The sequence below is a fragment of the Dendropsophus ebraccatus genome, chromosome 3 (assembly GCF_027789765.1).
Source record: "Dendropsophus ebraccatus isolate aDenEbr1 chromosome 3, aDenEbr1.pat, whole genome shotgun sequence".
NCBI classification, from domain to species: Eukaryota; Metazoa; Chordata; class Amphibia; order Anura; family Hylidae; genus Dendropsophus; species Dendropsophus ebraccatus.
In genome coordinates, this window is record NC_091456.1 from 165,336,462 (window position 1) to 165,363,196 (window position 26,735).

The 26,735-nt window shown below is 42.2% G+C and overlaps 1 protein-coding gene across 1 annotated transcript in view; it reads left to right on the top strand.

Moving 5' to 3' along the window:
* HCN1 (hyperpolarization activated cyclic nucleotide gated potassium channel 1) overlaps window positions 1–26,735 on the top strand; it is a 257,247-nt gene that overhangs the window by 204,392 nt on the left and 26,120 nt on the right. Inside the window, exon 5 of the mRNA XM_069964733.1 lies at window positions 24,444–24,590. Coding sequence (XP_069820834.1) covers window positions 24,444–24,590 — 147 coding nt within the window. The remainder of the gene's footprint in view (window positions 1–24,443; window positions 24,591–26,735) is intronic.

Consider the following 26,735-nt stretch of genomic DNA (forward strand, 5'->3'; position numbering starts at 1 on the left):
TCTCTTAGCAGGAATCCTCAGCACTGCCTACTGGAACAATGGACTGTAGTATTTGGTTTTACAGTATATGTATTACTTTTTTCCACGCAGTCTTTTTTTCTCTTGCATTTTATGGCTGTATATGCATTTATTTTGGCAATAATTGAGAATCACTCTCAAGGTCAAGTTGGGTACCATATTTTCTTGAACCCAGAAATAAATCATTTGTTATACATTTTTAGCTGTGTACTAGCAATGTATTAGATAGCATGCAGTAAAAAATCAATACGGTTGGATTGGTAAATAAGTAGAGAAGATTGAACATTCTGTGGTTTGTACTTGAAACAAATGACATTGATAAATGAAAATTACTCTCCTTGTTTCTGTTCTGACTTCCTTAGACTTCTGTAGAGAGAAGAAAAAAATCCTGCACTTCATGTCCTTGGGCTGCTGCACATATGCTGCGGGAGCACTTTGTTAGCCTGTCACTTTAATTGGGTTATTGAGAGTTAATGATGACAATATTTAAACCATTGATTTATCACTTTACTTGTTAGTGCTGTGTTTGTTCATAGTCCCGCAGCAGCTGATAGCATCCTCACTCTCTGGAGAAGTATATTACCTTCAAGATGTTTTTGCTTTCATATCATACTTAGATAGGTGCACCATTTTATTGAAAGGATACACTGTCAACAACTTCTCTCGGGTCTAGTTATTTGGTACCAGAGGACGGCAAAACATGCTTTCCGATTGACAGTGTCATATTCTGCATCCCAACTTAAGCTGACTCCATGCCGACCCAACAAGGACAGTCAGATGAGTTCTTTGGAACAAATAATCTCCATTTATCCCTATTAGTCTCCATTATTATGTCTAGTACTTGTCTATTAATTCTATTATTGACTGTCATGGGGCAATCCACAGCTTTACGCTCTTACTGCAAAGAATCCTCATTATTTCTTAGGAGGTATGGAGATAGTCATCGATCAGACTTTACTCGATGATTGGGATAAAAAGATAGAATTCAGTTCTGAACTCTGTTTCCTGTCAAGTTGTCCCCATAGATATATACAAAAATCTTGTCTAAAAGACAGCTAAAAAGGATTGTCGGTAAAAACCGATAGACATTTTATACTCAGCCGTCCCACACCCACACAGCTGTTGTGCCCATTCTTCTAGTTCTTCAATGATCTCTGCTTCTTCCAGGTTCCTCAAATGTCCAGACCCCATGGGAATTGGCCTGCTTAGCCGATCAGAGGCAGCAGTGGTGTTCCACGTCAGTCATTGATTGGCTGAGTTGGCCAAATTCTGTAGGGTGTGGATGTGAAAGGAACACAGGAGATGCAGAGACCAGTAGATGACCAAAAGCATCAGAACAGCAGGGGAGTGGGAGAGGTGAGTATAGTAAGTTATTTACTTTTTCACCACCCCTAGCCATGGAGCAATTTTTTGTTTTGTCTAGACAACCTCTTGCACATGGCAAAGACAAGGTATGACATTTTTGTACAATGTGCCAGCCATGCTACATTTCTTTCAGTTTTTTGATTCTATAAAAAATCCATTAGGAGAGTCAGGTGTTCAATACACCCAACCCCACAATGCTTTTTCTGCTACTGACTTTACCAGCCTCCAAACCAACTACCCCCCCACCCCCAAATGACTCAGAGACTTAAGATTGGATTGAATTGACCCAGGTACCAATCATACCAACCAACAGCTATAAACAATGAAAAGTAAGAGGGTTTGGTGCCCAAAATATGTTCAATGTTCCCGTTTTTATATTCCAAGCTGTCACCACTTTCACATGGCCATGGAAAACACCACAGATGGCTAATATCCTTCCAACAACTCTAAGGGACTCCACTCTGTAAGATGCTTGGCCATCACTGCACCAACCAAATTGCTCTTCATAAATTGATTGGACCCCAAATTCATTCCTTTTACCAATTTGACACTGTCTCCAAGGGCTCACACCTGCCAACTAGAGATGATCACAATTCGAGCATGCCGAGTCCAATCGTTTCGGCAGCCATAGGCAGTATCCATATTTTTTAGGACTTCCTATAACTGTTTCCAACTTCTTCAGCCACCAGTATTCAAATGCTGAATGATTGGACTCGAGCATGCTCGAGTTGTGCTCATCTCTACTGACAACAATGCCTTGATGCCAAGCAGACATACTCTCATTATGCAACAGACATACTCCCACTTTCTCATTCATACTGGAAACGAAACAGACAACCAAAACAAGTAAGGAAAGGTGCGACTTCATGCTGTTCTGCTTCCATATTGTATGGCTTCCCACTCCCTGTAGTTGCCCTAATAACCCTACCTCCTATTGCCCATTGTCTTCTACCACTAGCCCTACCCTACCCTGGTTCTAATTGTTCTGTATGTGCCTTCATATGAACTTAAAAGATATGGTTTGGGCATCATGTTATGGGGCAGTACAACACGGATCTGTAATGCATGGGTTCCAAGACAAAGCTTTTCTGAATCCATAATCAAAATGGGACCACTTTCCACCAGTAGCCTACTGTACCTACAGTTCCAGTTTCGTAGTATACGTATATTAGAGAGGAGTAAGCCTCGAGCATGCTTGGGTTTGTCCAAACCTGAATGCTCTGGCTAAAGCAGATGCAACCCTAGAAAGTCCTGGAAAACATGGGTTGAGCCTATGGCCTATGGCTATATCCATTGTTTCCAGGCAGGATTAGGGCTATGTCCAACATCTTCAGCCACTGGTAATCAAATGCCACATTCGGACAAACCCAAGCGTGCTCGAGGTTCGCTCATCTCTAACGGATATAGATTCTTCCAGTTGTGAGCCAACATTACGCACATGCTGTCGCACAGAGCTTCACCGACTCGTAGATTCTCACATTAATAACATCACATTTACTTTTATTTTCACTCATGCAAAGTAAAGAAATATCTAACAGTAACCAAGTATCTGTCAGTCTTTGAAGATGAAAGTATGATTTTCCTTTTAGACGCTTTAGGTTTCTCGTGTCCTCATTCTGACATCGCTGTGAAGGGAAGACAGGGAAGACTCCACATTCTACTTTCTTCTTATATTTTGTCATGATCGTCTGTTATTTCCTGTGAGCAAAATCAGAGTAGAGAACAAATGCAAAGCTGCCGGGATTGGCATGAGTGTAACAATTTATACTGTTTGTTACCATGTTTTTTTCTGTTTACTGGTGGCTTTTTTAATCCCAGTGACCCTGGATGGCTCGAATGGGAATAAATAGACTCTTGCCTACTGTGGCGGTTTTTTTTTTCTCTTGACAAGTTGATAGGTAGCCAGAGGCACCACCTAGTCGGGAGGACTAGCATAAATATTGCCACAGTGGGTTTGTGTAATGAGGTGAAAAATGGCAAGAAAATGTTCACTTTGACCCTTCATAAACCATTTTGTATCTCTGTCAAATTATCTGTAACCACTGAAGGCAACGGCGCGATAACAAGACACTAACGTGTTCGGTGACCGTGTAGTATTACTACTCCGAAAAGGAGCATACTATAGGTTATACTTGTTATCATTTGTGTACAGTATTAGATTCTTTCTATGTATTGATCAAATTAGAGTTAAGGAAACTCCACATTGCTAATGGGATTGGCCTACCTGGGTACCAAAGGATTCTAGGGTGGGCTCCGAGAGAATAATCAGCCATGAAAGTCAAACAGGACACAGCCCCATTTAGAAGTGACTTTGGTGCCAATCACTTAATTCTAGTGTATATTCCCTATAGGATCATTCACAAATGAGCTATTAGATTCTATTGATGCTATGAACTGAGTACAAAGATGAAAAATACAGGTTGCGATATGATTAAAATGGACGTTTACATGAAGGATCTGGTGGGCCCACAGTACCATGTTCTATGGTGGGTTCAAGCAACCAGAGTCTTACATTATTAGGCCACGTTCACACAACATAAGTTTTCATTAAACGATGGCCGTTATTTAATTAAGTGACTGTTCACTTTAATTACTATGGAATCCTGACCGGGATTCCATGCAGCCGGGCAAAAAACTGACATGTAAATTCAGTGAATGGCGGCCGTACAAAATTGATGGTGCAGACAATGTAAAGTGCGCCATCGCCCGCACTTTATATTGTCTGCAATGGTTAATTGGAACACAGGCACACCCGAATGTAATATATATTGACCCGAATATGCCCGCATTCCAATTCAAAAGAAATTAAGTTCACATACAGCGGCTGTTCTGTGTCATACATTGTGTGAACCCAGCCTTAAAGAGGAACTATAAGCAAATCTAACTTGCTGATAGCTGCCTATTGCTCACGGAGGTATCTTATGTTCATCCTCAGGGCCATTCCTGTGAAGTTTTAATGTAGTGCTTAGTATGGTAAGGCCACTTGGTGCACTGCTTTACCCCCCGATTGCCAATAAAGCCCACCCCTGGCCAGCCCCTCTATTAATAACCATAACTAGGGTTGGGCCAACTGGTGAGGGGGGGACCTGCACTCTGGGGGGCCGGGCAGTACTCCAAACAGCCTTACTGTACGAAGCACTACATTAAAACTGCACGGGAACGGCACAGAGGATGAAGGTAAGAGAAATACCCTCATCCTCAGTGCTCATTCGAGTAAAGTAATATAATAATTCAATTGCAATTGGAGAGTGCCTCTTTTTCTTTATGCTTGTCAGTTTATCCCCAGGATTTAATAAATACAGAACAGAACGTACTCTTATAATGGAAACTATAATGGTAATGGTGGATCAGTGAAATGATGGACACCAACGTTGCTGACCACACCCCGTCGGTCAAATTCTATCATGGAGTTCATTGTTTTATTGGGAAGCATGCTGTGTGTCAAATCTGATGCAGCTGCCAATAAAAACTCCCAGATGAGGCTCTAACAGTAGTGTGAACATGGCTTAATCAGAGACATCTCCAAGTTGTTTTTCTCTACTTACTCATCTTCTGGTCTTGTGACCTTTCACATTATAATGGTGGATGGATCAGACATTGTAGATCATCAGAGGCCAGATGAAAGAAAATCCATTGCGCATGGCATTATAAGATACACAGCTATTAGAAAACATCAAACTAAAGCCCCCTTCGCATCATGATTCCTCTACGCATCGCAGGTATCGGTAAAATACATTTGCCGACATACACTTTGATTTGTTCCCTGTGGGTCTATTGGCTTTAAGGCACCTAACCTAAGGCTACAGTATGTTCACTCAGTGTATTTTGAAGTTCACAAACACACTTTACAAGCATAAAAAGCCATTTTCAAGAATTTTTGTTGCTTTTTATAACATATTTGTTTTATGCTGTTTTGAGCATATTTTGGGATGTTGAGTTTTAGGCAAATTGAATCTTTTTTTGCTATTCTGTTGCCAGAATATTGTCAAAAGAAAAAAAAAATAGACATACTATAAATTTATTCTTATGGCTGGTTTCATTAAACTAGAGATATACAGTCGAGCTGTTCATTTAATGCAATTCAGTGAGGGAAGACAAAAGCTTTTGGCACTCAGCCGAAAAGCTGGGCACTCAGTGCTTCTCATTTCAGGAAACAGACTCCATTATAAGTCTATAAGGCCATCTCCTGCAGTCATATAGACTGAGCACTAGTGATCAGCGAACATCCCGATGTTCAGTTTGGATTATATGTTCGCCGAACGTTCATGAACAAAAAACGAATATACAGTAGAAGCGTACGTTTTGCTGTGTACAGATTATCAGGTGAAAAGCGTACAATATGTAATAGCGAAGCTATTACAAGTTGTACAGCATTAGCGTATCTTTTATTTGCCTGTGTGTATATACGCAAAGACGTGCATACATGTATTACGCAATACGTGCGAGGAATGCTGGGCCGCAGCGTACAGTCAGCTCAGCAAGTCAAGATGTCCCGGCGAGCCTCCCCTTTTGGCCTCGGAAAACTCAAATACATTGTGAAGATAATAGACAGGATGGACTAATATGAATACCAGGTCACTACAGGGTTAAGAAATTAATCTTTATAGTGCTAAAACTCTGGATTCTGTCACACTCCCTACACTGACAATTTCACAAAGCTCTAAGCCCTACTCGGTCAGCTCTCCCTCCCTACACTTACTAATTACCACTGTAAATATTGCTGCCAAACTAAATTCAGATGCTGTCCCTGCTCCTTTCACTATCCCTACTGAACGGCACAAGGATCAGGAAAGAGTGTGAGAAAATTTGCCTCAGCGTTGCGGTTTTATAGCATGTACGTAATGTACCTAATGGTGCTAATCGTACAGCCAATCAAAGTAATGCCAGTAGTGAACATGGCTACTACATTCCCTGATGTGCTCTTCCTTTCCCACACGTTCATTGGCTCTTTCAAATTGGTGGGAGGAAACTTACGCAGTTGCGTCAATTAGCGTACATACAAACATTTACAAACATGTTCGCTCATCACTAATGAGCACTAAGCCAGGGAATAGTTTGTACGGCCATGTGCAGAAGCAGTATACATTAAAATGGACCAAACATGGCTAGTACAGTATTAAACTATATTCAGTCCATTGAAGTCAATGCACCCCCACAGAACAGATCACATTATTAACTGGCAAACCTTTTTTATGGGTTATCAACCTATACCAATAATTTGATGTGAATGGGGCCAAATCTATGAAAGAAACTTTATATGTAAGTATTAAAACAGTAATATAGGCAAAAGGCAAAACATGCAAAGAAGAGAAAGTATAACCCAGAAGTTAAAACTTGCTGAATTATAGCCATAAATCCCATCAGTAGTAGAAATATATATAATTTTTTTTCTGTATAAACCCTCGCAGTCAGCAAGTCATTCCTGCAGGTGAACGCTGAAAATAGCTCCTGGAATTTGTACCTTTCCTTCGGAAATTGTACGTGTTCTGTAGGAATCATACACACTGCGGTAATTACATTTAGGTCAGTGTGTTCTGTTTCTCTGCGGCAGACGCCTGGTAAGGTATACATAGTGTATGTGTGTACACCGTCATATGGGAAGGGTCAGAGGGAAGAGCAGGATGATGAATGAAACGTATAGAATCCTCAGTCTGAACATCTTGTGCTACATACAAATCTCAGAATAGCAGAATAGTAAACTTCTAAATCTTGGAGATTTTCCAGCTCGTTTTACGTCTTAGTGTTTTTGCTCTTTGTTTATAAACAATGGGGCAAATTTACTATTGAAAATGCTCTGGAATTAAAGGGGTTGTCCAGGCTTAGGAAAACATGGCCACTTTGTTCTAAAAACAGCATCACTCTTGTCTTCAGTTTGGGTGTGGGTGTTGAATATCACTTCCATTTAAAGTGTACCTGTCGTGTACCATGTCAAAAGTTTTGATCAATCCTGGTCTGAGTGTTCTGACCATGACTGATTGTAAGAACAAGCAGGGAGAGGACCAATCTTCCCACTCTGTGTCAGTGAAAGAGTCGGGCTCCATAGACTTACATTAGAAGTGCAGTCTTCCCCCGGCTCGTTCTCATGATCAGTACAGGTCCAGACCGATCAAAACTTATGACACGTCCGAAGTTTTTACAAACGAGAGTTACAATTTAAGTGAATGGAGCTGAATTGTAATACCACACGCAACCTGAGGACAGGGGTGATGTTTGCCAGAAAGTAGCTGGATTACCCCTTTAACAGCAAAAAATGTAAATTGCACCAAAGTTATTATGAGTTTTAAAGACTTTATTGATACTTTAGCAAGAGATCATAATGGAAAGTGAACATGGCTTTGCAGGAAAGGGGGCATGGCTTGTGATGCCTTGGACCAAAAACTGCCCCATAATTGTGGTGAAAATTTTTGGAGAAATTAAGCCAACTTATAGTTGATGCTGATCTAGAAGCCCCTTACCTCCTCTTCATGTCCTGCCATTTTTGAGAACTTTAATCCTAAAGAAATATATAAATTAGCATGTTACGAGGACTGGGGGCTTCCTCGAACTGCCAGAGCACTGTTCGCCTCGGCCATTGCCTCCTACATTCATGCCTTCTTAAGACCGGCCTACTTGAATATGCAAGTAAGTGAACATGTAGGAGGAAACGGGCAGACGAATGGTGCTCGGGGTGGCCGAGGAACTTCCCAAGTTTTCCTAACATACTAATTTACGTATTTTTTTAGGGTTAAAGTTTGCAAAAATGGCAGGACTTACAAGCATTAGGGGAGTGGCGACAGGAAGAGGAGGTAGGAGACTAACGGGAGCTATCAGCAGGTTTGTTTGCCCAAACCTGCGCATAGTTTACCTTTAAAGTTAGGTGAGACAGTCTAAAGTTTTATGAAACAGCCTGAGCCACTGTCTGGTGCATTCTAGTCTAAAGGCGCCTATATAGTTGAGACATAATGAAACCTGGTAGGTTCAGCCCACAGTATATCGGGGTGAAGAAAAGTTTCAGTCTTGATGGAATTTCACTGCCCAACCCTTTTGTTCTCAGAGGGATAATGTGACGGCAGAGCTGTCTGGCTTTGGTTTACCCATCTACCCATAGACAACACAATGAGTTGCGCAAGCGGGCCGCATGAATGGGCCACAAGCCCATTAATATTATTGTTCCCATGTTTACACGGGGAGAAGTGAGGACAACTACTGATGATTTTAATGCTCAAACAAAATGTGCGATCAGCCGACAAAAAGATTTCTTGTTTCTTGGCTGATCACTGGTCCTTATATACTGGCAGATTATCTGAAGTGAGGGTTCCTGGCTGCCAATAATCAGCCCATGTAAAAGGGTCCTAAGAGAGTATAAGTAAATCTAAGTCCATGGGGGAGATTTATCAGACATGGTGTAAATTGAAACTGGCTCAGTTGCCCCTAGCAACCAATCAGATTCCACCTTTTATTTTCCAAAGAGTCTGTGAGGAATGAAAGGTAGAATCTGATTGGTTAGTAGGAGCAACTGGGCCAGTTTCACTTCACACCATGTTTAATAAATCTCCCTCCATGTCTTTATTTCTCATTCTCTCATAGCTGGTTCTAAAAAGGGAGACTTTTCCCGTCTCATGCTTTTCGTAACCTCATAAAACATCTAACAGGTTCACCTAAAGGACATTGTTTTGGATGGGAATTATTTAATGTCTAACAATTAAAGTCTGATAGTATTGATGAGTCTAAAGTAAATTTCCCAGTTTGTTGCATTAATGTCATAGATCTTTAAAGGAGAAGTCCGGCGAAAATTTTTATTAAAGCATTATTTAATATATTTATTATACAAATTACCAATATACACTTATTATGGGAAATGCTTATAAAGTGCTTTTTTCCTTGCACTTACTAATGCATCAAGGCTTCACTTCCTGGAGAACATGGTGATGTCATTTCCTGGATAACATGGTGATGTCACTTCCTGGATAACATAGTGATGTCACTTCCTGGATAAAATGGTGATGTCACTTTCTGGATAACATGGTGATGTCACTTCCTGGATACAATGGTGATGTCACGACCCGACTCCCAGAGCTGTGCGGGCTGTGGCTGCTGGAGAGGATGATGGCAGAGGGGTGCTCAGTGTCCCTCCAGTGCCCTGTGTCCCTCAGTGTCCCCCTGCCATCATCCTCTCCAGCAGCCACAGCCCGCACAGCTCTGGGAGTCGGGCCGTGACATCACCATTTTATCCAGTAAGTGAAGGCTTAATGCAGGAGTAAGTGCAGGGAAAAAAGCACTTTATGTGCATTTCCCGTAATAAGTGTATATTGGTGATTTGTATAACTTTTGGGTGGCAATACAATACTTTAATAAAAATCGTCAGTAGACTTCTCCTTTAAGGTTATGGTTGATGTTCCAGTCTGTTGCGGCTTGATATAGGGGTTAACTTCTCACTTTTCCTCTCGGTTTGACACATCCTGAGATGGTTGGCACCAGATGGGCAATTCTGAATGATTTTGCGCTCATCTCCTAGAAGCTGTTTCTGCTGTATGTCTATAGCTGACAGTCCAGTGGTTGTGATATGTGGCCCGTTGAGAATCTTGCTAACATATCATGATAATGTATTGAATTTGTGTCATAAGAAGTTGGAGTTGTAAATGTCTGCTATATTTCTAACAGACTAAATAAGTCAACAGTACAAGTAGGATAGAAACTGAAGGACGATTCTTGATTTTAATCTCGATTTTCCTATTTGTTTTTATAAACGACCTAAAAGAGGACAAAGTATTATTCTATAGTATTCTGAAGCATTGCTGTATACCAGTGTTACACTAGTTACTTATTAGACCCCGACTCTGGCACAGCCTCATAGGCATGCACAGGACAGCAGGTCTGAGGGCCTTTTCTAGGCCACAGGTTGCCATGGTAACCATCAGCACTCTGTGATTGCATTGCTGGGTGCTGATAGCTAGACCGGGGGAACCCCTTCCCTCACTGTTGAACACTTTAGATACCACGGTTGTTATTGACAGTATAGCAGAAAATATTGGCATACAAAGATGTCCTGGTCTCTCTAGTCTTGTTATCTTAGGATAGATATATGTTTATCCCAGGTTTACATTCACTTCCTGTATATTTGCATCCAGCACTCCATCATTCAGAAGTCATCCAGCACTCCATCATTCATCCTGCGGATAGGAGATAACTATTCATTTTGGGATAACCAATTGATAACATCTACTAACCAGACAATACTATATCACTAAAGGACCATGACATATGGCCGGTACAGGAGACAGAACGCCACCTAGTGCTAAAGTGCTGCGGAAGAGGTGTATCACAATGCCCCCAACTTGATCAGGTTTCGGTGAGACAACAGATCTTCTTGTCGGAGGATCAATGACTGTGTTAAATTTCTCATTGGGTTAACCAAGCATTCACTTAGCAAGTTTCATCTTTTCATTGTCTCGTTCTTTTTTTTTATCTTTGTTGTGTTTATTGGAGACAAAACACATATGAGAAGTAGTATAGCCTACATTTTATCATATCCATTTGACACCGAAAGGTTAATAGAAGCAGACAGTTTTCATCTTTCCAGTCCGTCCCTTGCAGAAGCTCCTTTAGGACGTTTAATGAGTATAGTCAGTCAGTGAATCATTTATTAGCCATGGAAAATTTTTCTATCTAGACATGTGAATCACTCAATGGGAGCTGCAGAATCGGCTGATTCATCACATCATTTTGTTCAATTACCATTAAAATTTTCTCACCTACTTCTGACTGCCGGGGTGTTTAAGGAAACAGTTGTGGAGATGAGCAGCAATCCGCAAAATAATTGTTCATATGGACCCATATGACTCATATATCTCCACAGGCCTGCCCAAACTGCAATGCATAGTATGTTCCTGTTTACTGTTTAGGAGCCAGGACTCATAAGAGCCCCACTGTCTACATAATTTTCATGGTACCCTATGCTAGGGCACCCTGCAAATAACCGAGCAGGAGGCATGCGATGTATCCCTCTTTCTTAGCGAATACCATCTGGGCTTTAGCAGCAATTGAGGAGCAAGTTCACCTGTCAAAATGAGAGTTGTCCCTGTTCCTTTGCTTGGTAATGGAATAAAGCTGCTTTATCTGAGCACAGACCAATGTCTTCCCTTGCATCTTGTAGTAACCATTTAGTAAACCCCAGACTCTAGACACTAGGGCCTAGAGAGAAACTGCAGTGCGCTAGTGATCACTAAATGGTCACTTGAGGCAGTGAAGATGCTGGACCTGAATAGTAGGGAGCTCTGGTCCTGTCAAAGACAATAGTCACTGCTCCTTTACAGACCCACCTCAATGAATAACCCCACCCGCTTGGTTCCTAATGAAGAGTCGTGCAGAGATGATAGAGGTAGCCAAGTACAACCTTCACCAGCATTGATAGATAATGCTCCGCCACTCATTTCAAAACAAAGGATTCGAGGGCCCCTGTCCCGGAGATCGTAGCGACGCCAAGTGTTTGGACCTCCCTTGTGATCTCACACTTATCCTGGGGATAGGGGATAAGTCATTTAAAGTCACAATAACGCTTTAACCTACTGCCAGTATTCTGCTTATGAATCCTCATAATATGGTGGATATAGATATAGATTTTGAACAATGTCCATGATCTGCATTTATAAAAAATTTTCATAGATCGAAGAAAAAAAAGAATATGATTGTTAGGAATCGTAACACTACAATCCATTCTGTTTACTAATAGCCCTCTTATTATGGTCCTTCAGTTTCCATATGGAGAATATGCTCCCCAGCAATTTACTAAAGTGTTGTAATAAAATTGTTTTACGAGGGTGCGTGCGGCTATCACCGCATGGTCTCTATTTGTGGGATACTTTAAAGTTTCGTTCCGCAATTAATTAAAACGTAAAGAATAAGTAAAAAAAAACTATTAACTGGCATCAGGAAATATTTCAGCTCTCCGCAGTCCGATCATAATAGAAAGCCATGTAAAGTAATATTGAAATGACCGGCAAATGTACAGATGGCTACTCTCTCTCATTTAGTTCTCTCCTGCCGAGTGTTTCATATTCCGAGCATATAATTTACTTGCTCCTAGTAGGAAGCTAAAACATAATTTGTTTTGTGCTTTTATCATAAGAAGTGGTTTCTTTTGGGGAGGGGTTTGTTTGACGTTATAAAATCTTTGTGGAATATTTCACTTATACTCTAGAAATTTAGTCATAGTTACAGAATATTGATATATTATAGATTTTTTAAATTAAAGGAGAAGTCCGGGGATTTTGTAAAATCCAGCAGCCAGCAGAGGGGGAGGGGGGTATTACCTTACCTCTCCCTGTGCCCACCGGCCTCAGGACCCCTGCCAGGTTCCAGGATCCCCTGGGTGTGCACGTCATGACCTGGCCAATGGACTGGCCGCTCAGCCAGTCACTGACATCTTGACAACTCCGGGGAAAATGACTTCCGGTGGGGGTCCTGAGGCCGGTCCTGCCGCTTGGACCCCCCGCCCCTGTCGGCTGCCGGATTTTAATAATCCCTGGACTTCCTATTTAAATAGTCGCTATGTGAAATGTAGTGTTTCAGAAGTCTCATCACTATTGTTTCCTCCCCTAGAAGTATTGTAGAAGAAAGTAGTTTATGTAGGCCTCATATGGTGCCTATGTCTATAACACTGTTGGGTATGGTGGGCAGATTGACCAAATTGGGGCCATGACATTTGTCATTGATAAAAGCTTTGTGTTCTCATAAAGACACTGTGGCTGATACTGAAGGTAGTTATGACTGTATTGTGAAGCCACTATGGCTGTCTGGCCCCTGCACAATAATATACAGCAAATATATTAACAGCTCAGACAGTAAACTGAGCAGCTTCCTCTGCCTCTCTCCCAGCAGCAAGTTCCAGCATATTATTTTCCTTCTTTCAGCCAATCATTGGGATGTAAATGAAACAAGGCGTTCATATACCTTCAATAACTGTTGGCTGACAGTTACCTCTCCCGTCCTCCTCATACACATGAACGTCCAGCACGGCCAAAGGTTCCTGGGTTCTCTATGGGGGAGGGGTAAGCCACAACCAGACAGCTCGGTGGCTTATCCCTCCAAGAACAAAGGAGTCTGGCAGTGATTTGCAATCATGTCCAACCCCTATCTCCACTAACATAATCTGTAGAGTCTGAGGAGGGTACCATACACTTCAGACTGACAGGCAAATCCGCTGCAAGCAGGGATAAGGGACAAGTCTGCACGCCTGGGGTGCAAGGATAATAAATGTTCCCCATATATACACAATATACAGTATATACACAATATACTATGATCACAGACAACAGAGTCGAATACAACAGCTCCGTATATTAAGTAGTGGTCGTTTTGGGGTACTGCAGCTCAACTACAACTAAGGGGAAACCAACAGCAGGTTAGAAGACGATAACCTGCTGTTATGTTCCCATGGGGCTGGGGACGCTGAGAATGAAGGTCATTTTCTTACCTATATACTTAGCTGCATCACTTTATTGTGTATGCAGGGTTTCAATGCAGTGCTATAAATCTGAGGAACAAGTTTATTCTGCAGTCATACGTTGCATACAATTGTCTAATAGGTGGGGTACCTGGGAGAATAGGAATCCCGAGATGAGTTCTCCCTCACAGTCTATGGGAGTTGCTGAAACAGACAGGTACCACCTGGCAACTTCTAGATGGGGGTCAGAGGGCCACTGTTCTCCTAACAGATGGTAGTCCCAGATGTGAGCCCCCACCTGTCAGACATTCATGATAGCTCTTATGACCTCTTATCGGAATACTCCTTTAACCCTGTTATTTTATACATTTCTACATAGAAGCAGTAGAGATCTCCTTTTCTTTTTACCGAGCATGTCTGGTGTCCTGAGCAGATGTCTTTCCTATGACCTAGTGCTCTTTCAAGGTTGTTGAAGCTTGGTAAATGTGCACAATACAGTGGCATAAATCCAAGACGTCAGATAAGATGGATAACATGACTGTTAGATGTGAGGCCAATGGGATGCTTAATTTTAGCACCAGATGGTTTTATTATAAGCTGTAACAGCAAACAAAATTGTAACTGTGCGCTTTATCATATTAAGCATTTCCGCAAGTGGAAGTCTCTGCTGTAAAGTCATTTGAGGTTTTTTTGTTGCTTGTATGCATTCAGAACACTGAACATGGCTGACACCAGGTATGGGTCATAGTAGACTTTTGACTTCACCAATCCCAACTTGACAAGCATAGAGCATGCCTAACCAGATATCCATAGACCATGTCACCTGGGTTTGCGCGGAAATATAACAGTCATAATTACAAATACATTATAATTAATTATATCAAGAAATAGTAAATAACCAATTAAAACCTGATAAAAACTTTGATACAAATGTTTTGACCCCATTTACCATTCTAACATACAGTTAATACATAGGTTAACAGTAGAGACATTAAAGGGGTTGTCCGGCGATAAAAAATTATTCACAGAATAACACACATTACAAAGTTATACAACTTTGTAATGTATGTTATGTCTGTGAATGGCCCCCTTCCCCGTGTCCCACCACCCCCACCCGTGTACCCGGAAGTGTGGTGCGCTATACATTACCTGTCACGTGCCGACCACGGTCTCCGATCCTCAGCAGTGACGTCTTCTTCGGGAGGCCGGCGGATCTTCCCGAGTGCCGGCCGCCCTCTGCAGCGTCATCCGAAGCTCAGCCGCGATTGGCTGAGCATAACTGTGCTCAGCCAATCGCGGCTGAGCGGCTGATGACGCGGCCACGTCATCAGCTGCTCAGCCGCGATTGGCTGAGCACAGTTATGCTCAACCAATCGCGGCTGAGCTTCGGATGACGCTGCAGAGGGCGGGCGGCACTCGGGAAGATCCGCCGGCCTCCCGAAGAAGACGTCACTGCTGAGGATCGGAGACCGTGGACGACACGAGATGCGGTGAGTATAATGCACCACACTTCCGGGTCTAGCGTGGGTGGGGGGAAACACGGGGAAGGGGGCCATTCACAGACATAACATACATTACAAAGTTGTATAACTTTGTAATGTGTGTTATTCTGTGAATAATTTTTTATCGCCGGACAACCCCTTTAAAGCTATTCTACAAGGTGATTAATGAAAGATCTCATTAATGAAAGTTAAACAGTTAACATTATACATTTAAGGCCAACTACACAATATAGAGGGGTATAGAAGGTGGTGGATACTAATAGACAACCTTATATATGCTTGCATTGTATTTGAGTACTGACACCAACAAAAAGTGCCCTATATTAGAGGGAAATATTCTAAGAGGTCCCTAATACAGACCAAGATCAAACTCAATACAGAACAAACCGCCCTTTACCACACGCCAGCCTTTATTCAGAACCCAGAGCAGACTTCTAAAAGAGAATCTGTCAGCACCCGGACCCAACCTGAGGTGCTGAAGGTGTGAATTAGGTGTCAGCTCACTAGTTAGCAGGTTACCTATGCCTTAGGTATCATTGGAGGGGATGCTGCACAGTTTGATTTCTTGTACGGTAACCTCGGTCTTCCTCCCTCTTCCTCATGAATATTTAGTGGTGGCCTATCTCCACTCACGCCATCTTCCATTTCTGCACTGCGCATGTTGTCCTGACACCTCAGTGCGCCCAAACGAGACCACCCATTCCACCTACCACAGCCATGGCAGTAGCAGATGCCGAATCTGTGCCATCTGGCAAAAGGCTTCTGTCTAACCAGACTATCTGGCCAGCTGCTACCCACATTGGGACCACCCTGATTCCATCCAGCAGTAGAAATCCAGCTTCTGCATCTTACAGGGGAGTAAAGGTTGAAAGCTAGAGATGAGCGAACCTCGAGCATGCTCGAGTCCATCCGAACCCGATCGTTCGGCATTGGATTAGCGGTGGCTGCTGAAGTTGAATAAAGCTCTTGGGCTACTGTATATGGAAAACATGTATATAGTCATTGGCTGTATCCATGTTTTTCAGACAACCTTAGACCTTTATCCAACTTCAGCAGCCCCCGCTAATCAAATGCCGAACGATCGGGTTCGGATGGACTTGAGCATGCTCGAGGTTCGCTCAACTCTATTAAAAACCTAGAGGGTACTCGGGATTGACCCAAAGCTAAAACTGGTTAGGTAGCACAGTGGTCCTCCCCTGTCTAGGAGTTACAAGAGGACCACAGGAACTAGGAGAAATGCGTATACTCTATTTCAAAGAGAGTGCTGGAGATTTACCTGCTCCTTCAGGAGTCTGGGAGATCACCCTTTGTCCTAGATAGTATTCCAGAATCCACTATCTAAGATGGTCCTCTGACTTTTAAAGCACCCTATGTTCCTTATTTGCAAATCTTTGGATCATATCTACACCGTATCAGCATTGCCCATCTTGGGGCATATAAATGTACATAAGGGGACAGGTATTTTGATACACAATACATCACAGAGAGTTAGCACTATAATAAGATTTTTATTTTCTGCAGTAAGATTATACAGTGAGGAAATTGTCAATAAAAAGATGGGAACACACTAATCACACTACTCCGAAGAGCCGGCACAGGGACGTGCGTTCTACAAAGTAGTGGTCATTGATTCCAGAGAACAGCGGATGATTATGGCTGCTGACAATCAACTTTCCTTTATAAACTCAGCAACAGCGCAAGGAATCAGGGAAGGGGGACAAGTGAGAACAAGCTGCATATAGAAATGTGCCAGACAGTAAACAGGTGGTACATAAAAAGTAGAAAATGGAGACACACAGATGTAGCAGAGCTGGGTTTCTCATTTAGCATGACAATTAGTAACTTTTTCTGGTGGAAACCAATGTAATTCCTCTGCTCATGCCTCTGCTCCCTGTATGACAGTCAGGGGCATCTTGGGTGGGGCAAGGTCTCTTGGTGCAGGGGGTCTCAGAATAGGTTCCCCTATCCACACCCATTCTTCTATATGAGGATTTTCTGTACAGAGAAGAGTTAGTTTTTACAGTGATTGCCTTTAGCACACTATACCTATGTGGCAGGTGTCATTCCTGTTCAAATAGACCCTGATAGCTAAAGCATTATCAGCCATCTGAAATTATGTACTCAGGATTGCCCAGGCAATAGTTGTCTCTCTATAAATTGAGCCTCCCTTTTACTGGTGCCCAAAGCAACCACAATTGACAGGAGCCAGCTGTCAGGCTCGGCTCCTGGCACTGCCAGTGTCCCACAGCCCCCTGGCAACTCTGACGGCCTCCCTGGCAACCAGCCTGGCCAGGTGCGGAAAGCGTGCTGACAGCGTCCCTGACAACTGGCCATCCGGTTGCTAAGGACGCGGCAGCTTCCTTCCTTCTTGTCGCCATGGCCGGGGCCTCACGAACTCTGGCCGGTCGGCCCAGGTGCAATGTATTTGTATGAACTGACTAGCGTTCAGCACCGCCAGTCAGCTTTACATTAAGGTCTGGGGCTGGATTCTCAGCCCCAATCATGCTCTGGTGCTGGGACTCTGGTCTCCATATGTATACTCCCTTGTGTATCATTCCTTGCCTCTGATAGACCCTCAGTACCTAAGTGTCCCTTGACCTTACGTTTATCTTGACTGAATAACTGGTTTCCTGATTCTGGTTTCTGGCTTCCTGACCTTCCCTTTTGATTTCCGACTTTGTACCGCACTGATCGCTTGTTACCGACCTCACTTCCTGACCCCGATTTATTTTGTTTGTTCGTCTTGTCAGTGTTCTATGTTTACACTTGTTAAGGCTAGGGACTGTCACCCAGTTATCCGCTGCCACTTAGGGCAGTTGCGGTAAGCTGGCAGGGACGGTGGGGCGGGTATCAGTGTTAGGGCCTCACCTGTCTTGTGTCCTCTAGTTCCGTACCTGCCAACTACCTACTCTTGCTCCATATTGATCCAATCCTAGGGGGTAAGCAACAAAGATTATGTAAATTTTTATGCAGGGACATCAACAGTGTTTGCACTATTTATTTATTTAGTTAGTTAGTTAGTTAGTTAGTTTACTAATGGTACTATGTATGACTTCACAGTGAAAACATAACAGTAGGAATCATGCAGTTAAAGGTGTTGATGTGTTATTGTATTCTGTTGGAGGCAGGGACCTCAGATTAGTTAATTCTTGGTTAATGCTGAAAGAACGGACCAAAGCTTTTAGGGTTGTTATTTTGCATTAGCATTCAGTCTGTGGTCCCTTATGACAACCATCTATACTGGAAACAGTCTGACCTGATGACTGACTAAAAGGGAAGCTGGCAAACCAGTCTGTCCAAACCATGGGCAACATGAAATCCCCGCACTAGGTTAAGGCAGAGCACCAGGTTAGGTACCATCTAAGTGTTCTCCCTAGTTTCTTTACAACCAGTTTGGCTTGATTTACAGGTATATTCCTATACACAAATGAAGGTTGATGAAGATCTAGAGACTTCCTTGAGTCCGAGTCAATCTAATTCACCATCCATTTAATTTAGATTCCCCATATCAGTTACGCCTTTGAAAGTGTTCCTGTTCCTGCACATGCGTTCCATGGTGCTCTATCTTGACAGCACATGGTGCTACTTCTGTCAGAGGAGGCAGGATTCCGCCTGGTTCTATACACTGAACAATGGTGCATACCCTGTATCACTCACTGGTTTATTCTGGCTCATTGGCCAAATCCATTGGGCAAGGTGGTTTGCAAAGGTACTGGAGCCCAGAGGCAAGCAACGATGTTGCATGCATTGCTGCTCAGTGAAACAGGAACTCCTGATTGGACAAGAGTCCTTGCTTCTGTACATACTTTACATAGCACCTATTGCTGATAGGCATGAAAAGCATGCAGGGACTGGTACCTTTGACAGAAGGCAATGCACCTGTACATACTTTCATAATGAACCATTTGCCCAAATTGAATGTCAAAAAATACATATTCAAAGACACTCATTTTTTTTTTTTAGATTTTTTTTTTAAATAAATTAAAAACAAAGTTTAGAATGAATTCTGTCCTTTCTAGTAATGTCTTCTAGTGTCCAGGACCACGAGTTACAGAAGGTTATACTGGCTTGTGTACAGGAGAAGCTGTGAAAGAGTCTAGGTCATGTTCTATGTACCTTGTGGTTAATAACTATTTTAAGTATCTCATAGACATGTCTATTAGAGATAAGTGAATCTCGAGCATACAGTCATAGGCTCTGTTCACATGAGTTTTTTTTCCCTTAAAATGACGTCTATCAATTCACTTTTTTGGCACCCTTCATTGCAATGATGGCTGTTGATACATTATTCTAGTTCAAGCCCTTTTGAGTGTGGTTCTTTTTTCAAGGTACATTGAATTTAGTAGTAAAGACGGTGATAGGACGGTGAAAAAAAAATGTGTGTGAGCAACTAAAGATAACGTCCGTTGTTTGCAAAATAACATCTGTGAATAATTGTCATGAACATTATTTTCAATGTCCCCACAAACAACACCCGTTATTTAATATACCATGTCAAATTGGATGGCCGTCATTCAATTAAATTCAGTGCATTCTATTAACTTCAATTTGGTAATAACGGACATTATTTAAAAGAAGAAAAAAACAGTGTGAACATAGCCCTAGGCTGTATCCATGTTTTCCAGGACCCCCTAGGGCTGCATCCAACTTCTTCAGCCACCAGTATTCAAATGCCAAACGATCAGACTGGAGCTCGATCTACGTTCATCTCTAATGACTATATCATATTTCGGCAGCTCTTCCTGTTCTGATTGAGTTCACTATCTAAGCACAAGCCCACCAGGTTCACATGTCTATGGTTGACTTCCGTTACAAACTACAAGTAACTAATTTCCCCCAGTCAGGACTATAAATATTACCTGATATTTCACCGTCCTAAGGCAAAAGTGTGCACCCTGAAGATGCACGGCCTCCGGCGATCCATCTGTCGTTCCCATCAATTGGCCACATAACCTATTAACAAGCTGCCATAAAAATACAATCCTGAACCTGAGAATGACCTGAAAACTAATCAGCTAAAAGATTCCATAGGGAGACCCTCGGAGCAGCGGTTATATAATCGTTATTTTCATGAAAAATGTAAGAATCTGGTGTAGTCTGCAGCCGGGTATTTCATGGCAGTGATTACAGAGTGCTAGGCAGCTATCCATGTGCGATAATATAGGTGTTTCAATCATTTCCCAGCGTGACTGACAGCTTTTCAGTATTTTGGGGTGACAGCGTGAATTCGATTCGTACTGTAGAGCTGATTTGTTCTCGTCTGCTACACTCCAAGTAAATTGCCTTGTGTCAGCTTTGATAAGTCATACTATTCATTTCATTTTTCCTTCTTGTTTCTTCACTTGATATTCATAGAAAATAAGATGCGTTAAGATTACATCTACCATGTAATAAATATTTAAGTGGCAATAGGGGCAATTTAGAACGGGGAGAAAGTCTATTATTTGAAGTATTTGTTTTTCTATGAAGCAACACCGTAAAAGTTCAATATGATTGTATTCGGGCTTATAGACGTCATAGGGGATTCCCCAACCTAGGACCTCTAGGAGAAAGGTGCTAAGTTACAGCAGCCCCTGATGTAGCCGACTTGTTTCGCCTATGCATTACTGGCCATTGTTCAAAAAAACTGTTGTGTAATACTAAATTTAACCTGCAGTTACCTTGTGTGGCACTCTTGTTTAATATGTACTGTACAGTATAGTGCTGTTCTGTCCTGTACTGTAGGAATTATACTGGGCACTGTTTAATGTAATATATGGGTACTGTAGGTAATTATTGGTGGGTGCTGGAACCAATTAAACACATTTACATTATTTCCTATGGGAAGACACTGCTCGGTTCTCAAACTGCCCTCCGGAACCAATTAAGTTTGAGAACTGAGGTACCACTGTATTTACAATTTGGGGCACTATGGATGGGTAGCTTGTATATATGTGGGTAGGAAGCTTTATAAAAGTGCAAAGCCTTAGGTGAACCACAGATATGACAAGATGTGCAAGTTCTGTGGACAGCCCAGGGTCCATAGCACAGTTAATCCGCCACTGGTGTCCATGTCACTGTCGTACACACCGACCATGAAGCTGGATGCCATAGAGGAGCCCACATACTAGTCTACAACCCAGTCATTCCCATAGGACACTGGTACGTGCAACAGGGGTGGTACATGGCACTCACACTTCAATAAATATCAAGGCTGGCCTTCGACTTTGACCCTCCCATTTTTTTAATTTTGGACACAGACTCTTTGGAAAATGAAAGGTGGAATCTGATTGGTTGCTAGGGGCAACTGAGCCAGGTTCACTTTACACCATGTTTGATAAATCTCCCCTGACCCTATTACAATGCATCCGAACTTTTTGGATTGCCAAAGAGGGACACTTGTGGTTCATCCACACCTGCATGTGTGATATGACGTGTGAAAGGGGCCATAATGTCTCTTGATCCATCTGAATATAACAATTTTTAGGATACAACTTGCACCACTTGACAGAATAATGTGCAGGTTTGGGTCTATTATACAGTTAGAATATAAACACTTTGTAGAGCATCATAGAAAGTTTATTAACGGTAAATTCACACGGGCGAATCCACAGGAGTTTCAAGCTACGAGTATTACCACACAAGATTCAGCTGTGATAATATTTCCATTAGGTTTAGTGCGTTTTTAGCAGCATGTTTGGTTAGTGTGGATTAGCTGCGGATTAGCTGCGGGTTAGCTGCGAGTTAGCTGCGGATTAGCTGCGGATCCGCCCGTGTGAATTTACCCTAAGGGTAAATTCACACGGGCGTCTCGCATAAGAAATCCGCAGATAATCCGCAGCTAATCGGCAATACACATATTAATAATAAGAAGAATATTAAATGTATTGCGGATTAGCTGCGTTTTTTTTTATGCGAGACGCCCGTGTGAATTTACCCTAACACAGATATCATTTCTAGGTCGAAACGAGGGACATGTTACTGGCAAAGTGGGACAGAAGGACATGGGTCAAAAGTAGGGACTATCCCTCCAAAAGAGGGATACTTGGGAGGTATGCTATTATACATACTGTCCACCTACTTTTGGACCACCCTGTGTATATACAGTGTGTGTGTGTGTGTGTATATATATATATATATATATATATATATATATATATATATATATGTTTTCCTTTTTAACATATTCACTTATGTGTAGTAAGGACTAATGTAGTGAAGCCTTCTCATTCACACTTTCTTACAGCTCCATGACAATGCTGTATATTTAGTACAATACTGTAAATGAGAAGAGGAAATAATTCCACAGAATGCCTTTGGGCAAGGTTTTTCCTGGATTCCCTCGGCAGGATCTGATCCCATTTTGGTGCTTAACATTCAATATTCACAGGGCTGTTATAGTGCCAAGATGTGATTGAAATCTTACACATTGCTCATTGATTTTCTGTAAAGGAACGGTGCAGTGAGAACAAACCTTTTTATGTCTCTCTACTTCCAACACAACCCATTTACAAATAAAAAATATATATTCAAGCAACATTTATACATGTGTGTGCTGAGTGCAGGTCCTGAGGGGCGGAGCAAGAAAGAGAGAATCTTTATGCCACTCCCTGCCCATCAGACTGCAAGGACTATACTATGAGCAGGGCCCAGTGCAGGAAAGTGAATGGAGCATGTGAACAGTCATGTGACTTAGCTGCACACCGCATTGTATAGAGGAAAGTTGAACATGACTTAGGGGCCAGGCTTTGTGTTTTGCTGAGGGTCGTCTTTTAATTTCTAATAATTAGAGATGAGCGCAACTCGAGCATTGGATTACTGGTGGCTAAAGAATTTGTATGAGGCCCTAGGAAGTCTGGGAAAACATGGATACAGCCTATGGCCATGTTCACACAACGTATGTTTTGCATAAATCAATTTGCAACAGCGGCCGTGATTTATGCAAAACATACATTGCATTTTAATGAATGGAAGTCTGTCCAGAGCGTGTACACGTAGTATACGCTCCGGCCGAGATTTCATCCGGCTGTACGAAAAACTGACATGTCAGTTTTCTGCGGCCGCTATTCATTGAATAGCAGCCGAACAAGACATGTCAGTTAAGTTCACACAATGGAGCGAGCGGTTCCGGCCACACACTCCATTGTGTGCAGCAGTAAATTGGGATGCGGGCGCACACGGATGTGCCCGCATCCCAAATCATCAGAAACCAGTACTGCATTACCGGCCAGTATGATCTACTTTGACACCAGTCGTTCTGTGACCCGGCCGGGTCACAGAATGGCCAGGGTCTCACGCCATGTGTTACATGGCCTATGGCTGAATGATCAGACTCAAGTATTCTCAAGTAGTGCTCATCTCTACAGACATATATACTTGAGGGGAATGTGTAACCTAATTTTTTTTACTGATTAGTTCTTTTATTCTAATCTGTTTCTTTTTTCTGACATAATTTTTTTTATTTCACTTTTTGTACACTGTTATGGGGGCTGCCATCCTGTCTGGGCTGTTCTTAACAGCATTTAGTGACATGCTTTACAGCAAGCCTCATGGACACAGATGACAGACAGATTCTGTCACCTTGGAACGAATGTGAAGCATTACTGAGTGTACTCTGTGACCTTTGAAGAAGTAATTCCACAGGGAACCGCTATTATCTCCTCTAACAACTGGTGTCACATGACGCTGTAATGCTGTACATATCACTTTACAGCAGACTTCTTTTCACTACAGAACAGGAAGTCTCAGCTTAGTTTAGGCCCCAGTGGTGAGAATGAAAACTGCAAGATTTTAGGATTTTATAATATAGATAGAAAAGTGGAAAATTAGAAAAAATGTCACCAAAAATTCTTCCCGCGCTTGATGCTGGTCTTTTCCTGGAGGCGGACGCACCGCACCCCAGTGTGACGAAACCCCCTCTCCTCTGTGACATGGCTCCATTAAAATCAATGGAGCTGCGTCACAGAGGAGAGGGGATATCGCCACACTTGGGGATGGCGGGCCTGCCCCCTGAGCTTTGGGGTGGGCTGGTGCTCGGCAAAAGACCTTGTGTGAGTGGCCACCAAAGTTCCTCCCTAACATGATGTTGAATCTCTGATTAACCAATTTTAGAAATGTCTTATGGGTAATTCTTCTCCACCTATGTTGTGTCTTTACAGTACAAGCAAGTGGAACAGTACATGTCATTTCATAAACTGCCTTCTGACATGCGACAGAAGATACACGACTACTATGAGCACAGGTACCAAGGGAAGATCTTTGATGAGGACAATATTCTCAGTGAGCTGAATGATCCTCTTAGGGAGGTAAGTGCGGAGTATTCCATTCACGTGGACTTCACTTGCATTATTTCAAGATGATTGTAGATTGTGACGCCAGGTCACTATATATAAAAAGGTCCTCAATAATTTCTCAGTTCTTAGTAATTCTGCCACACATGATATATATATATATATATATATATATATATATATATATATATATTACTGTTATAGAATTCCAGGTAACAAATAATAAAATCATAAGGTGTCCACATAACAATGTAATAGAATGACAGTAGTGAACTAATAGCACTAACATTACTCTAATAATACTACCATGTCATGGGCATATACTACTGCTATACAGAGTCTAAACAATGCTATCATTTCCTGTTAAAATAATAATGCTAAACCCTTCTCAGTAATACCACCATACAGTGTCAATTAATTCTACCATGCCGTTTCAAAATAAGTTTAATAGATATGAAAGTCAATTGCACAACTTGTTTTCATATATTTTTTTATTCTGCATTATATGCATGTATTCTGTACACATTATCATCCCTTGTCCACTGCTGGAGCTCATTGGCTCTGGTGTTACAAGGCTTCGTTATACAGTCAGACATTGCCCCACTATGCAAAATCCCAACTCAATTTGATGGGCCAGGCCAATCCATGTACAGACTGGTGTACACATGTTCCCTGCTTTAAAGGGGTTTTCCAGGCTATAAAAAATGTATATGTCTACAGTAAAAAAAAAAAAAAAAAAATCTATACTCACCTGCCCCTATACCTCCCCGTCCTGTGCCGACACTCACGATCCCTGGTTATTTCTACTTCATGGTTGCAGGAACTACTGCATTCAGCCAATCACAGGCAGCATTGGTGTCCTTCCTGAGCCAGTCATTGGCTGAGAGGATGAATCCTCATCAGCAACTTAGACATAGCTTAGTGTGGACAAGAATGTTAGGACAGTGCCTGCAGGGAATCAGGGTAGGTGAGTATAGGCCCTCGAAATTGTCAGTAAGAAATTAAGGTATGAAATTAATAGCATTAAATAACAGGGCCCACTCTAATAGGGCAAGATTTTTTTTTTATAGAGGCCATAGGTTCTATTTAACAAAATTGAAGCCAAGGTGGTATAAAGTTGTAGTAAGGTCCTTATAGACAAGGTCTTATGACTGCAATTTTCAAGTATAGCAATAGTAAAAGGACGGTAGCACGTTACAACCGACGAGCCTATCATCGAGCTGATTAGTGGACGGGACAGCTTCCACTGTGGCCCCAGGTTCAAATCCTTCACATGAAACCAGCCTGTCATAATGCTCCCGGCCTCCAGCCTGATGTCTTCTGGGGCCTGTTAAATTGGAAAGGCCATTATCCTTTGTGAAAGGTTATATTTCATGTGGTCCAGAGGCCATTACGTTTAACCACCACCTTAATGTGAAAGATAAACCGTCCTGTCACTGATGGCCACGGCCCGGCCTGTACAGTCGATCCTAAATCATGCTACTCTTTCCAGGCAGCCGTTATTACAGCAGGTAGATGGTCTGGGCCAAGTTTTATTATTATTCACAGCACTGACTATTTGCAAAGGCCGGATTACTGTTTAGGAATCCCGGAGCATCCAGACAATTTGTTCTTTTATCTTCTAACGTGTAATCCATTTTACTTTCGCCATTAGGAGGATAAGCCCCCCCTCCCTCCTAAATCAGTAGTGGAAGATTAATAATCTGCATGGCTTGGGCATATTTGTGTTTGTCATAGACACACGCGGGTGACAGGCTGCATTATTGAAATACTGCATCGAGACCAAGCAGTCTTCTGGTGACGGCAACTGATTGACTGAGTTCTTCAGCTGCAGATGGGAAGAGCTCACATATGTTCAATTATCTGTCATACATCACATTGGGAGAAGACGTAGGAGAAGGAGATGCTTTCTGGCAGCTCTCCAGAGCCATGATTTGTGTCGCCGGTTTCTTTTATGCCGCCTTTGGAGATGCAATCGGATTACTGACTGTGACTCCTCCTTTCCTGAGTGCAAATCCAATGATTTTTTTATATATATATCCAGACTGAAAACTGAATTGAATGAAGATGTAAACAGGACAAGATTTCGGTGACCTGAGACAGAGGTCTTAGCATTGAACTAGAATACTAGAGCTGAAAACAGTAAAGTTTCAGAACAAG